This window comes from Mauremys mutica, chromosome 3, assembly GCF_020497125.1.
Source record: "Mauremys mutica isolate MM-2020 ecotype Southern chromosome 3, ASM2049712v1, whole genome shotgun sequence".
NCBI lineage: Eukaryota > Metazoa > Chordata > Testudines > Geoemydidae > Mauremys > Mauremys mutica.
The window spans coordinates 17,810,278-17,824,831 of NC_059074.1; the positions used below are offsets into that span (position 1 = coordinate 17,810,278).

A 14,554-nucleotide genomic window follows, 5' to 3' on the forward strand; every position below is an offset into this window, starting at 1 on the left:
GTGTTAATGTAATCATGGGTGGCAGGTATCAAAGGCCAGTGGAGGCTAAGCCTCCCCTAACTCAGGCCATGCCCCTCCCTCCTGCTCCACCTTGAGACCCTGCCCTCATTCCCCCCTCTCCCCTGATGCTGGCAGGGGCTCAGCTCCAGCTGGGGGGCTGGAGCTCAGGGATCGGGCTGGTGGCCAAGGGCTGCGGTGGCCAGGGCCAGCCCAGGGTTGGGCCAGCTGGGGTTCCTCCGGCTGGCCCTGGCATGCGGGGCTTTGGGCAGAAAGGGCAGAGCCTGGAGACTAGCCTCCCTGAACGAGGGTGGGTTCACCCACAGCCCGTGAATGCAATAGTTTGGTTCTGTAGCTAGAGCAGAACAGGAAGTGCTTGTGAAAACCTCCTTTCTCAGCCTCTTAAAGAACAGCTCTCTCAGCCCTTCTAGGGACAGTCTCCTACTGTTCAAACGTATGATCTTCTGCTGCTTATGCTCATTCCTTGCTACCTTCTTATGTTGTCTCTTCTGTCTACAGACATATAGTTTAAGCATCCTTCTGGCCTTCCACTAGGAGAGCAACTTTCCCCCAAAGTCCTTTATGGTGCAGCAACAGCGGCTGGGGTAGCCACTTTCGAGCACCTCTTTCATTTCTGCTCTCCGTGCTTCTGATGAAGTCTTTCAGCTTAGGAGAGGATTTTTAACTCTTCATCTGGTGACTCTCAGGTTCTGCTCTCTAGTCAGTTTATGTTTCAGTCATCCCAAGGCTCTTCAACAGTAACCTCTCCTGTGTTGTTCTCTGCGTCCTACTCACAAGCCTAATGATCCCCCCGTCTCCTACTGCTTTACACTCCCTCCCAGAAACTTCAGGCAAGCACACAGTCTTCTTCTAGCCAAGGAAAGTTAGATGCAATTCCCCTCAGAGCCCATCCACAGTGATGTTAAATTAATCTGAATGTCTGTCTCCAATAACCGATTAGCTGAATTGCTGAGGGGATATTTTTAGTCACATTAATTAAACCTTTGACTTTATTACATTTCTGTTCTTGCTTATTTTAGCTACAAGCAGAGCACAAATTCCTGGCAACTGCTGACTGATGCAAACAGAATGCGCTGTATTTGCATAATTAGATGGTTATTCCTCTCTCTTTTCTAATCTCATGAAATTTGTTACTTTTTTGAGCCACTTGGGAACTTCGACAATGTGCTAAATAATTGGTAGAATGTATAACTGCACTAAATTCAAAGACCTAGAACCACACTGGAAAAGCCCTTTTGTCCATATTCTTGGTGAATATGGGATAGTTCCTTACATGGTATTCTTGAAAGTTTTGTCCCGTTTGGTTTGAAATTACTCAAGCTTTGGAGTTTTCACCACTTGCTTTGAGAGGCTGTTCCATGGTCTAGTAGACATCACTAAAAGGAAATGTTTCCTCTTACTCATCTTAAATATGCTTTTGCTTAGTTTCACGGGTATTACCCCTACACACTTGAGCGACCCTTAATGACGTCTCTTTCCTTGGTGTTTACGCATTTGAAATGCTTGGGGATGGCTATCATATCAACCTGAATCATGGCTATGCGTCAGTTACATGGACCCACGTGAAAAATATGATCTTAAATTTCGAATATAAAATTAAATGAATGGCTAGAAAATGTTGGCAAACTGACCAAACCTGATATGAAAGTCACTGGTAGAAAGTAAAGACAGAATGCCAGTGAGTACCTGCAGGACAGGGGTCGGCACATCCCTGTGGCCTGCCACTTCCCGCAGCTCCCATTGGCTGGGAATGGCAAACCGCGGCCACTGGGAGCTGCGGCGGGGGCCGTGCCTGCGGACAGTCAATGTAAACAAAATGTCTCGCAGCCCACCAGTGGATTACTCTGATGGGCTGGGTGCCAAAGGTTGCCGACCCCTGCTGTAGGACCTTAACGTAACCACATTTTGGATCTGATCCTACACTCATGGAAGTAAATAGCAAAACTTCCATTAACTCTAATGAGATCAGGGTCAGACTTTTAAAGACTAAATTATGAGAGTGCGCTACCTGCACTATGGCATGAACAGAGAGATCTTGGGTTCAAAATGGTGACAATCCCAAATTAGACATGATGTAATGATTAAGGGCAACAAAGCACAAGGATAGGAAGAGCCTGGATTACAGTAATGAGACTGCACATTTTAAAAAAATACTTATAATTATTTGCTCACTGATTGTGGGCATCATAGAAGAAATGAATCTTATGGGGGGATGTCCACAATTATCCACACATTCAATACCATTTTCAGAGTAAAGTATCAACTTCCTTACCACCCTTAAATTCCCTTTGTTGAACTGCGAATGTAACATCATAGTTTTCCGTTCCGTTTATGCAGCACTTTAGGACCTGAGGTACATTGCATTGTATAAATCCTTGAATGGGATCCAGTACAATATTCTGTTTCAGAGGCAGAGGAACAATCTCAACCGTTGTACTAGCAGAACTTGACAAAGACTTCTGAAATAATGTGCACGTATAGGTGCCTGAAAGCAATGAAACAAAACCAGGCCTCAGTTGAAAGCCACGGAAAGCAGACTGTGAGGAACTGGTAAAATACCCAGGGGTGGCTCTAGGAATTTGGCCGCCCCAAACAGGGCGGCACGCCGCAGGGGGCGCGCTGCCGGTCGCTGGTCCCGCGGACCTCTTGCAGACGTGCCTGCGGAGGGCGCGCTGGTCCCGTGGCTCCGGTGGAGCATCCGCAGGCATGACTGCGGAAGGTCCGCCGGAGCTGCCTGCCGGCAAAATGCCGCCCCAAGCGCGCGCTTGGCGCGCTGGGGTCTGGAGCCGGCCCTGAAAATACCTGTATTACATCTTTATGAATATGGTAGATGTCTCTGTGTGGTTGTTTATGGAGGCTTGCTTGCTATGGAGATAGATCAAAAGGAATTGCTAAAGACACCGAGCAGGAAAGGTAAAACAATGACCTAGATCAGGAGCATCCCTGCAAGCACTCGAGCACAACAGCCAGGTTAGCGGATGCCCGCTGGATTGTGCACTGCACAAAACACAGCTGGAGAAGGAGCTAGGGGGGCTCCCTTTATATGCACTAGTTGGAGTACTCATGAAGGATGCAAAATACAGATTCAAATCCCCACTCTGCCTGCTTTGGAGGAGGGACTTGGACCCAGGTCTCTTACCTCTTGCCTGAGTGTCCTAACCTCTGGGGCCGGGGTCTCTCCAGCTCTCTTGTTGAAGCTGTTCCACTCTGTATGAAATACTTAAATATTAATTGTGCCAGAGAGACCATGAGAGTGACTCTAGAGCCGGCTGGTTAAGGGATCCACCAGGGAGATGCAAGTTCCAGCCCCTGTTCTATTGACTTAAATGGGAGCACTTGTGTGACGAAAGCTGTGCCTGTGTTCAAGTGTCTTGCTGGATGGGGGCTTAGGTGAAGTTCTGGTGTCAGGGCCGCCCAGAGGATTCCAGGGCCGCGGGTCTTCGGGGCACTTCAGCGGTGCGTCCCGGAACTAAAGGACCCCCCGCCGCCGAATTACTGTCGAAGACCTGGCTGCAGTTCGGTGGCGGGTCCCGCTTCGGCGGTAATTTGGCGGCGGGGGTTCCTTCCACCCCGGAGCGGAAGGACCCCCCGCCGGTGAAGACAAGGAGCGGAAGAAGCTCCAGGGCCTGGACCCCACAAGAGTTTTCCGGGGCCCCCGGAGCGAGTGAAGGACCCTGCTGCAGGGGCCCCAAAAAACGCTCATGGTGGCCCCTGCTATGCCCGGGGCCTGGGGCAAATTGCCCCACTTGCCCCCCCCCCCCCGGGCAATGTCACCTACCTTGTCATTCTGACCGAAACACACTGTGAGGTGATGCCTTCACTTACCATTCCAGGCCTGAGTGGCAGAGTTCACTGTGAGTATGGACCTGGCTTCGCTTGTGGAGTTCTTACAGCTGTATAGCCGAGAGTCTATCATTTGAGACTGGATTTTCCAGATGACATTGTTGCAATTGCTCACATCGTTGGTGCATGTTAGATTAAAACTGTGTCCCTCAGAAACTTGAGCTTTTGTGCTTGAAGATATTTTTAGATTTGCTGAAAAATATAAGATAAACAACACATGATTGTTATTTGTCATTGCATGTGGCACAATAGGTAGGCAGGGTGCCATGTGGAGAGAACGGAGACACAGCCCCTGCCCAAGGCACTTATACTCAGCTATGTGCAATCAGATTCTATCAGCATTCTGCAAAGGCTCCTTACCTATTCGTAAATATGTCACGTTGATGGTTTTACTTCTGATGGCGCCTTTCCCCGTGCTCAGCTCACACGTGTACATTATCTCACTATCAGATGGGCTTGGGCACTGAGAATGATTGGCTTGGAGAGTGTACTTAGTACAGTTTGGAGTGAAACTGATGGTTCCTGTATTGAAATAAACAATCCCAGAGCTGTCACTGCTGTCTGTCTATCTCAACCACAAGTAAAGCCTGTAGATACAGGACTTCTCCTAGCTATGCAAACCCTAGGTGTAGGCACAAATTTTGACAGTGAGACAGTGAGACATTTTAAACTCACCCATCTTGAAGTCCACACTCAGCCTTTACTTGGGCAAAACTCACAGTGGCCTAGGAAGGACTTCAGGATTGGGCCAAAGTGCACTTGCCAATTACCTAAGAGACCCATTGGCCCAGTTCCACAATCTTTACTCCTGTTGAGTAGCACATATGCCCAGGAGTAGCCCCACTGAGTCCAATAGCACTGTTTGGGTGAGTGAGGACAAGTCACTGTGAGTAACAGTTTCAGATTCAGGCCTGAGAGAAGTATTTGGCGTCAGATAATCTCAGTATTGGCAGATTCAAGGCGTTTCTTACAGTAAGCAGCGGAAAGTACAAAGAGATACCGCAAATATTAAACTCATCTATTTATCTTAGGGGAAACTAACATTTTTAAGGGCCACCCTGTAACTGTATTTTGGGTGTCAAGAGAGGAGGGTTAGACATAATGGGGCAAATTTACCAAAACTGCCTTTCTAAATCATACCCACACAATCTGAGTGTGCATCTGTTGTGCAAGCAAAACTCATGGTCGAAATCCTGACCCCACTGAAGTCAAAGGCAAAAGTCCAATTGGCTTCAGTGGGCCAGGATTTCACCCTGTATGTCTGAATAATTCACAAGTGCATAAATCCCTGGATCCAAGTGCAATTCTTTGAGGGGGTCAACAGGCATGTGGACATGGGGGATCCAGTGGATATAGTGTATTTATATTGATCTGGGAAAAGGGGTAAACAGTGAGGTGGCAAAATGTGCAGATGATACAAAACTACTCAAGATAGTTAAGTCCCAGGCAGACTGCAAAAGCTACAAAAGGATCTCTCAAAACTGGATGACTGGGCAACAAAATGGCAGATGACATTTAATGTTGATAAATGCAAAGTAATGCACAATGCAAAACATAATCCCAACTATACATATAAAATGATGGGGTCTAAATTAGCTGTTACCACTTAAGAAAGAGATCTTGGAGTCATTGTGGATAGTTCTCTGAAAACATCCACTCAATGAGAAGCAGCAGTCAAAAAAGCTAACAATGTTGGGAATCATTAAGGGATCGATAATAAGACATAAAATATCATATTGCCTCTATAAAAAATCCATGGTATGCCCACATCTTGAATACTGCATGGAGATGTGGTTGCCCCATCCCAAAAATAAATAAATAAATAAATAAAAATATTGGACTTGGAAAAGGTTAAAAAAAGGGCAACAAAAATGATTAGCGGTCTGGAGCATCTGCCGTATGAGGAGAGATTAATAAGACTGGGACTTTTCAGCTTGGAAAAAAGACGACTAAGGGAGGTCTATAAAATCATGACTGGTGTGGAGAAAGTAAATAAGGAAGTGTTATTTACTCAGTGGCGTAGCTGGGGGGGAACAGGGGGAGCGACCACTCCCCCTGAGCACATTCCCCCAAAATGGCGCCTTTTTAACTCACTTACAAAAAAACGCGCCACCCGCTGTGGAGCGGTCTTCAGTGGCGGGACCTTCACTCGCTCTGTGGGGCTTCAGCGGCATTTCGGCGGCAGGTCCTTCAGTGCCACCAAAGACACCCGGAGCTACTGAAGGGCCTGCCGCCGAAGACCCGGAGCGCCACCCCATCAGTAAAAGCGCCGCTGGGTGAGTAAAAGCGCCGCAGCAGGTGGCGCCTTTTTTTCTGATTGCTCCCCGTTCCCTCCACCTGGCTATGGCACTGTATTTACTCCTTCTCGTAACACAAGAACTTGGGGTCACCAAATGAAATTAACAGGCAGCAGGTTTAAAACAAAGAAAAGGAAGTATTTTTTCACACAATGCACAGTCAACCTTTGGAACTCCTTGCCAGAGGATGTTGTGAAGGCAAAGACTATAACAGGGTTAAAAAAAAAAGAACTAGATAAATTCATGGAAGATAGGTCCATCAATGGCTATTAGCCAGGATGGGCAGGGATGGTGTCCCTAGCCTCTGTTTGCCAGAAGCTGGGAATGGGTGACGGGATGGATCACTTGATGATTACCTGTTCTGTTCATTCCCTCTGGGGCACCTGGCATTGGCCACTGTTGGAAGACAGGATAGTGGGCTAGATGGATCTTTGGTCTGACCCAGTATGGCCGTTCTTATGGTCTTATGTACCTTTGTGCATTTACAGTTACTCAGTTTGCAGTCATACTTCATATTAAAGTTCCATTTATATACAGTTAATAAAAGGCTAGTAAATGATTAATAAGTGTTTTAATTAGTGGTTACTCCTTTGCTATAGGTTGTTATAGAGTCCAAAAGGGCAACTGGTTGCTTAAGACTTACAACCATCTATAACACCATCTACTGATGTGCTTATAAAAACTCTACTATGTTCTACTGATGTCTGTAGCATTATTTATAAATCCATTCGAAATGGAACTTTAATATCAAGCATGATTCATTTTGCATGGTACAGTTCACACTTGCATGTGGGGTTTTGGCCCCAATCTTTAGCTGTGCTGCAGCTGTTTTGTACCACACACTTCGCTTACCAAAGGTGAGTACATGGCCCATGGAAGGTACTCTCAGTATAAGGGTGACCCTGAAGTTGTGGACAACCAGTAGAGGGACTTATACGCCTCATACCCAGCTTGCTATCAACAAAGCAGGAAAAGGGGGAGATGCGCTTTCTGAAAGATGACTAGATATCAGCATGCTGTGCTGATCCTGGGATAGATTTCCAGCCCTCTGTGGCAGTTATGGCGTGGCAGAAGTTAGAGCAGCCCCGACCCAGCTCTAACAGTGCATGGCAATGGCTACAGTAGCACTAAGACAATGCTAGTGGGAACTTTATCTTGGCTTGGCACAGCACCCGCTGACTTGTGGTCTAAGCATCTGGGGAGTCCCCGAGGATATGGCCTGTTTGTGCATGAAACAGCTGCAAATGCCTGCAAATTAGGAGGAGAGATTTAGAAAAAACTGGCCTGTATTTGGCCTCCAGGTAGTAGTAAAGGATTGTATATTTCCATCAATGCAGCAGCTCAGCGATACTTTGGTACCGTTACATATAACCTCAGTGTTTCCTGATTGCACGATGTTTATTGGAGCTACTGTTATATTGCGTGTTGCTTTAAATTCCAATGTGGAGTTCACGCTGCTGTCTATGAAAACGCAAGTATAAGGACCTGGAAAGGAAATACAATATTACTGCTGAGAACTCATTCTGCCTTAATCCCCCAAAGCAATGAAAAATAAATTCAGCTAGTCACCCCCTAGCCCAGTAATAGCTTAATCCCTTGAACCCCTTTTTTGCAGGCCACTGTCATGGTTCCACTGCTGGTGGTATGTGTCATAGGCCCATTGGAACAATGGCACTTTAAGGAGAACAAGGAAGTACTGCATGTGCCTCTTATACCATGTACCTAGGACCAGTGCTCCCAAGCCTATCCCTCTGCCTCTTTTCTCTATCATTGGTGGCAATTTCACTCCTCGCTGTGTCCTTCAAGCGTGCTGCCGTGGCATCATATCTTACTCCTTTCTCTCCTTCCCCCCCAATAAATAGTGCTGGAATTTCCTCAGCTGCTTCTCCAAAATCTACCTGCTCCCTACTATTCCCACTGCCAAGCCCTTTGTATCAGCCCAACACACCTCTTGCCGTAACCACTGACACCTCATCTTCTCTGGCTTCCTGAACTCCCACCAGCCAAACTACTGCTGCAAAAATCATCTACATTGCCTGTATCTCTGATTAGGTCCAGCCTCTCCCTTCTCTCAGATATAAAGTGCTGTGTAATAATACTTGGCTGTTTTCATCTATAGATCTCACATCACCCCCTTTTACAGATGATGTGAAGTAGCGTGACCAAGGTCACATAGTAGATCAGTGTCAGAGCCGGGAATAGAACTCATGGTTCTTAACTCCCAGTCCAGTCCATGTTACCTGGCTCCTTAATACTAAGCTCTAATATATCACCTCATTTCAAAGGGCTCTCCAAACATTTAATTTGCTATGGAACTCTAAGATGTTACTTTTTATTATAATATAATAAATACACTATGCTGGCATCACCATTCAGAAGCTGATTCATTAAAGAAAGTCAGAGGAAGATGATGGGGGGAAAGATGCATTTGCCCTTCTGGTTTAAATAAATAGAATCATTGCATTCTTCTTTGTTCCTTTGCCAATTACAAACAATGCACTTGCATATACAGACTCAATCGTACCGGTATCATCCTGTGTAACACTGGTAATTTCCAGAACTGACTTTGTAGTTTCTTCTATAATTATTGTATATATTGAATGCCGGAAGCTATTCAAGATTACATGTCCAGAATGATACCAGGTCACATTCCCTGCATCCAACCGTAGCTCACACTTCATTTTTACTGTATCCCCCTGGAAAATGTCCTCAGGGGACACAGAGAAGTTGGTTTGACCTGGAAAGGCAAAGAGAAACCTGTAGTATTTTTTATTTTATTACTTCAGCTGACATTTACCTGGCGCCTCCCATCTCAAAGGAATCCTAAGCATTTCACAAATTATACACATTCAGTGTCAATGATATGCAGCCACCTCTGGGGTGCAGGGCATCAGCCCGAGATTCATGAAAAAATCATGAGTGTTTGCAAGATTGCACCATGATCTGAATGGGGCCACTTGGATCAAGGTGGAGTTTTGCATGCTGAGAGATGTAATTAGCAAGACACACTTTCCTATTAAAAATAACAGCTACAGTAGGCCCCAACATATTGTGCTTGGTCCATGAGTCACATTTTAGCCAGCCCCACTGTTGTGTAAAGATCACTCTCTCTCCCGATTAAATTTCATACTATATGCTACTAAGCACAACTTACCTTTAGGCTGAAGCTGACAAGAGGATCCTTGAGAAGGCACCTGTGTGATACAGTCACAGATCTCCTCTTGTGTTGGGATGGTACTAGGACAGATTGTGTTGGCACTGCACACTGCAGTTGGCCATCTGTACCCACTTTCACAAGAACAACGGGTCTCATTATTATTGGTGAGACTGCATACTAGTATAAAATAGAAAGCCTGTGTTAATGATGCGTTAGTCATAATATTTTGCACAGCATGGTTCCCTTAAGTATATTTACCCTACTGGGTGTGTATGCAAAAGTTTATACAATATGCTGTGCATCTTAAATGTTCACTAGCAAGATATAAGCCTGAGTATCTGATGCCCTGAGAATCCTGTTATATGAATCATGAGCAGCTAAATAAGAGGTGGTGATACTGTCATTAGGGGCTAAGTTTGATTCATTACTCTAAGGCTTGTCTATACTACCCGCTGGATAGGCAGGCAGCAATCGATCTAGCGGGGGTCCACTTATCGCGTCTAGTCTAGATGTGATAAATCAACCACCGAGCGCTCTCCTGTTGACTCCGATCCTCCACCAGAGTGAGAGGTGCAGGCAGGGTCGACGGGAGAGCATCAGCTGTCGACTCATCGTGGTGAGTAGATCTAAGTATGTTGACTTATTCATGTAGCTGAAGCTGCGTAACTTAGATCGACCCCCACCAGTGTAGACCAGGCCTATGAGTTTTCTTTTAAATATACAGCATGGACTGAAAATTACCCTGTTCCAAACTCTTGGATCTGTTGTGTTTAGTCTTGGATCAGTGTGTTGAAATAGCCCTGCTGATCTATGAGAGCAATGATAGCTTTACAGTCAGATTAAACTACCTGGGCTAAAAACAAACACCGTATATCATCTAGACTGGTTTCAATAACGTTTTGTAGTGTTTATTTCTAGTGAGATATTGAACCATAAAATGATACGATTCTGATCTCTACCTTGAACTTTAGAATGCAAGGGCATTTCAAAGGGCACTATCAGAAAAATGCTGTAGCCAAATATACTTCATATCATCTAAAATATTAAGTCCTAGTTTGTAAATACATGTGGTGTTTATATTTTGTTGCATATTTTAACTATTCAAAATACTATATAGCTGCAATTTTGTATAACAACCAGCGGGAAAATAAAGGTTCTTCAATTCTTTGCTCTTTAATAATGTCCCTTGGAATCACATTGGAAAGAAAATTAGCCCATGAAATGTGTGTCCACATGCTAGGGACAAAGCATAGCCTCTTAGAGTGATTTACATTCCAAATGTCGTTAGAGGGAAGTAAACACTTTGAAAATCAGCGCTGCAGCTTCCTGAAACATAAAAGTAAATCAGACTGCTATTATTATTGTGGTATTAAAGCCATAGCAGAAGGTTTTAGCAAAGGGTTTCTCAGGCTCCCTCCCTTCCTCCGGCACAGAGAAGCATTCAGGCCTCTCCTAATGTCAGTGTTTTGTAAGAAGGAGAGGTGTGGAATGCAAAGACCAGAAAGTGCTGTTATCTATGAATTTTTCTGTCTTGCTGGATCCTTCCCACTCAGGCCTGGTTTACACTATGAGTTTATATCGAATTTAGCAGCGTTAAACCGAATTAACCCTGCACCTGTCCACACAACAAAGCCCTTTATATCGATATAAAGGGCTCTGAATACCGGTATCTGTACTCCTCCCCGACGAGGGGAGTAGCGCTGAAATTGGTATTGCCATTTCGGATTAGGGTTAGTGTGGCCGCAATTCGATGGTATTGGCCTCCGGGAGCTATCCCACAGTGCACCATTGTGACCGCTCTGGACAGCAATCTGAACTCAGATGCAGTGGCCAGGTAGAGAGGAAAAGCCCCACGAACTTTTGAATTTAATTTCCTGTTTGCCCAGCGTGGAGCTCTGATCAGCACAGGTGACCATGCAGTCCCAGAATCAAAAAAGAGCTCCAGCATGGACCGTGCGGGAGATACTGAAGCTGATCTCTTTATGGGGAGATGAATCTGTTCTATCGGAACTCCATTCCAATAGACGAAATGCCAAAGCATTTGAAAAAATCTCCAAGGCTATGATAGACAGAGGCCACAGCAGGGACTCAACACAGTGCTGCGTGACAAGCGTAACGGAAAGCCAAAGAATCAAATGGACGCTCATGGAGGGAGGGGGGACTGAGGACTCTAGCTATCCCACAGTTCCCGCAGTCTCTGAAAACCATTTGCAGCCTTAGCTAAGAGCCATGTGGCTTTTAGTTCATGCAGTAGAGGCTCATATACTAAGCTTCAGAGGTCTCAGGTTCAATCCTGCCTGCCAACAAGCAGGGTCTATCAGCATTATGAGTTCATTGCCTTCACATTTTCACATAGCAATCAATCAAATTATTGACAAGCCACTGCATCATGCAGAACATCAGAAGAGCAACCGACTCACCTGTAGTAACATTGAGGCTTGAAATGTTCATTGCTGCATCTAAGGTGTTTAGTATGACTGGAAAACTAAGATTCTTGAAATAATCTTTGATGGCTTCCAAGAGAGATGGATCTGTATAACTGATCTCAATGTCAATCTTGTATTCCATAGGGGAAAGGCCAAATGTAGCTACTGAAAAGAAAAAGGATGGATGTGTTAGGGTGTATTATAATAACTGAAGACTTCCAGACTAGCATCTGTGCTGTCTATAGCTATTTAACAAGAGCTAATGAGAGGTTGTACTGAGGCAAATACCGGTAACTGTAATATTGGCCCTTCTTACTCAGCAGCTCTTCCATGTGCCTGTCCTATCTGCCTGCGCTTCTGACAGAGGGTCAAATCGTTGCTTCTGAGTGGGCAATGAAAGGAGGTGAGAGCAGGGCCGGCTCCAGACCCCAGCGCGGCAAGCACGCGCGTGGGGCGGCCCTTTCCCGGGGGGGCGGCAGGCTGGGCCGGCGGACCTGCCACAGTCACGCCTGCGGGAGGTCCACCGGAGCCCCGGGACAACCGGACCTGCCGCAGGCATGACTGCGGACGGTTCGCTGGTCCCGCGGCTCGGCTGGACCTCCCGCAGGCATGCCTGCGGCAGCTCAAGCGGAGCCGCCGGACCTGCGAACCGTCCGCAGCTGCGGGAGGTCCACTGGAGCCGCGCGACCAGCGGACCCTCCACAGTCATGCCCCACGGAAGGTCCGCTGCTCCCGCGGCTCCGGGGCGCCTCCCGCGCATGACTGCTTGGGGCGGCCAAAAAGGTAGAGCCGCCCCTGGGTGAGAGTAACAGGAAACCCGCTTCAGTGGTTTGAAATCTGTCAGAGTGAAGGGAGTTAAAGCTGTCTCTCCACTTTGACCCAACAATCGTATCCATCCCAGGTGAATCTCCATTGGCCCAGATCTGTAAAGGGGTTTGTTCTTTCTCTCAAACCATTTACTTGACTTATCTAGTTGTGTAAGCAGGGTCTGAATGAGCACTCCCCCGACAGCTAGTGACACACTGGGGGGAAAAGACTTCAAGAGCAGACTGCGTTTGCATAGACACGCCTAGGTGCACAGCACGATGGTGCTGCTTTGCCAAAACAATCCACTTTGGCTGGTTTGGAGTTAAAAATCACTCTAGTATCATATCACTCATGGTACTGGACACCATCAGGTGGTCAAGGGACATCTATTTAGAACACATCACCGGACATCAGCAATACCAGGAGAGAGGAGCTGGAGTGCTACTGAGAAGTGAAGTTGGGAAAGTAACTGAAATACTTCTCTGGTGTGTTGTATTTACTGAGGGACAGCCTATCCTAAATTCTCAGTTATCTACACGCATTGCTAGATTTGCTTTCCATAAGCTACTCTTAGTATAACCTTTTATGGATGATTTACCCGAATATTTGGATGCTAATACAGTAGCTAAACTGTATTATTAAATGTATTAACCTAAATTTGGGATATTGCAGATTATGTACTATATGTATTTTATGACATTTAAACCAAACTTTGCACTTTTTGACAATGTAAGCATTATATCCAGATGTATAGACTCTTTCCCTATAATCTGTGTATTCGATAATTTTAACATTAGCTTTAATAAAAAAAAATGTAAATTGGAATGCAGGAGTAATGAAATGTCATTATCCTTATTGTATGAGTAAAGGGCTGCAGAACTGTGCTTAGCATGCACTGACAGAGGGAGTCGCCCTAAACTGAACTGAGCTGTCTAAGCGGGCGGGTTAGGGGTGCCACATCCCAGTAACAAAATGAGAGCAGATAGGGACAACTGATTCTATCTGGTTGGGCAGTGGCTGCCTAAGGACGTCTAGACATCAATGGACCTGCCTCTCTTCAATATTTAATGACAGAGCTGATTAGGCTCAGTGGAGAGTCCTTCTTCCTGGCTGTTATTCCTAGAGCTGATGTCATGTCTGAGCCGGTTTAAAAGCTAAGCCTTACACTCTGAGGGTACGTCTACACTTACCTGCCGGTTCGACGCGGAGAGTTCGACTTTTCGGAGTTCGAACTATCGTGTCTGATCTAGACGCGATAGTTCGAACTCCGGAAGCGCCACGGTCGACTCCGGTACTCCACCTCGGCAAAAGGAGTTGGCGGAGTCGACGGGGGAGCCGCGGAGTTCGACCCCGCCGCGTCTGGACGGGTGAGTTGTTCGAATTAGGGTACTTCGAATTCAGCTACGCTATTCACGTAGCTGAATTTGCGTACCCTAATTCGACCCCCGCCCTTAGTGTAGACCTGCCCTGAGTGGGGACAATGAAAGACAACATAGAGACTGCAGTGGCTGTGAGGCTCCCCTCTATCTGCTGCAATCTCTAAGAGCTGGGTGAAGTGGTGGAACCTCAGAACCTGATGTTGCAGGAGTAGCCAGCGGCAGTGGCTGGGGACAGCAGAGAAACATCAGAGAGAGACGGTGGCCAGCAGTGGCAGCAGAGTGGCAGCGGAGACACAGTACATAGCCAGTGGTGGCACTGAAGCAGCAGCAACACAGAAGCATCGGCAGAGAGACAGGGGCAGCTGGGGGTGGGGAGGTGAGAAGCCTAGGCGACTGCCTCCCACCCACTACCAGTGGGGAGCCGAGAGCCAGGGGGGCAGCTGGGCTCCGGGCAAGGAACTACATGGAGAGCTCTCAGCCCCCCACACTGCCTCTCTTCAGTTGGTGGACGCGCTCCTAATGCGGAAACGCCCAGCGACACGAGGAGGGGAACGTGGATATCAATTAATTAGTGTGGTGGCTGTAAGTCAACCTAACATAAGTCGACTTAGGGCTGTAGCATAGACA

The 14,554-nt window shown here is 46.5% G+C and overlaps 1 protein-coding gene across 1 annotated transcript in view; it reads right to left on the bottom strand.

The window, feature by feature from the left end:
- Window positions 1-14,554, bottom strand: part of ADGRF5 (adhesion G protein-coupled receptor F5) — an 87,107-nt gene that overhangs the window by 23,519 nt on the left and 49,034 nt on the right. Inside the window, exons 6-12 of the mRNA XM_045011979.1 lie at window positions 11,736-11,906; window positions 9,313-9,492; window positions 8,683-8,895; window positions 7,439-7,643; window positions 4,222-4,409; window positions 3,844-4,053; window positions 2,291-2,503 (exon numbers count right to left, since the gene is read on the bottom strand). Coding sequence (XP_044867914.1) covers window positions 2,291-2,503; window positions 3,844-4,053; window positions 4,222-4,409; window positions 7,439-7,643; window positions 8,683-8,895; window positions 9,313-9,492; window positions 11,736-11,906 — 1,380 coding nt within the window. The remainder of the gene's footprint in view (window positions 1-2,290; window positions 2,504-3,843; window positions 4,054-4,221; window positions 4,410-7,438; window positions 7,644-8,682; window positions 8,896-9,312; window positions 9,493-11,735; window positions 11,907-14,554) is intronic.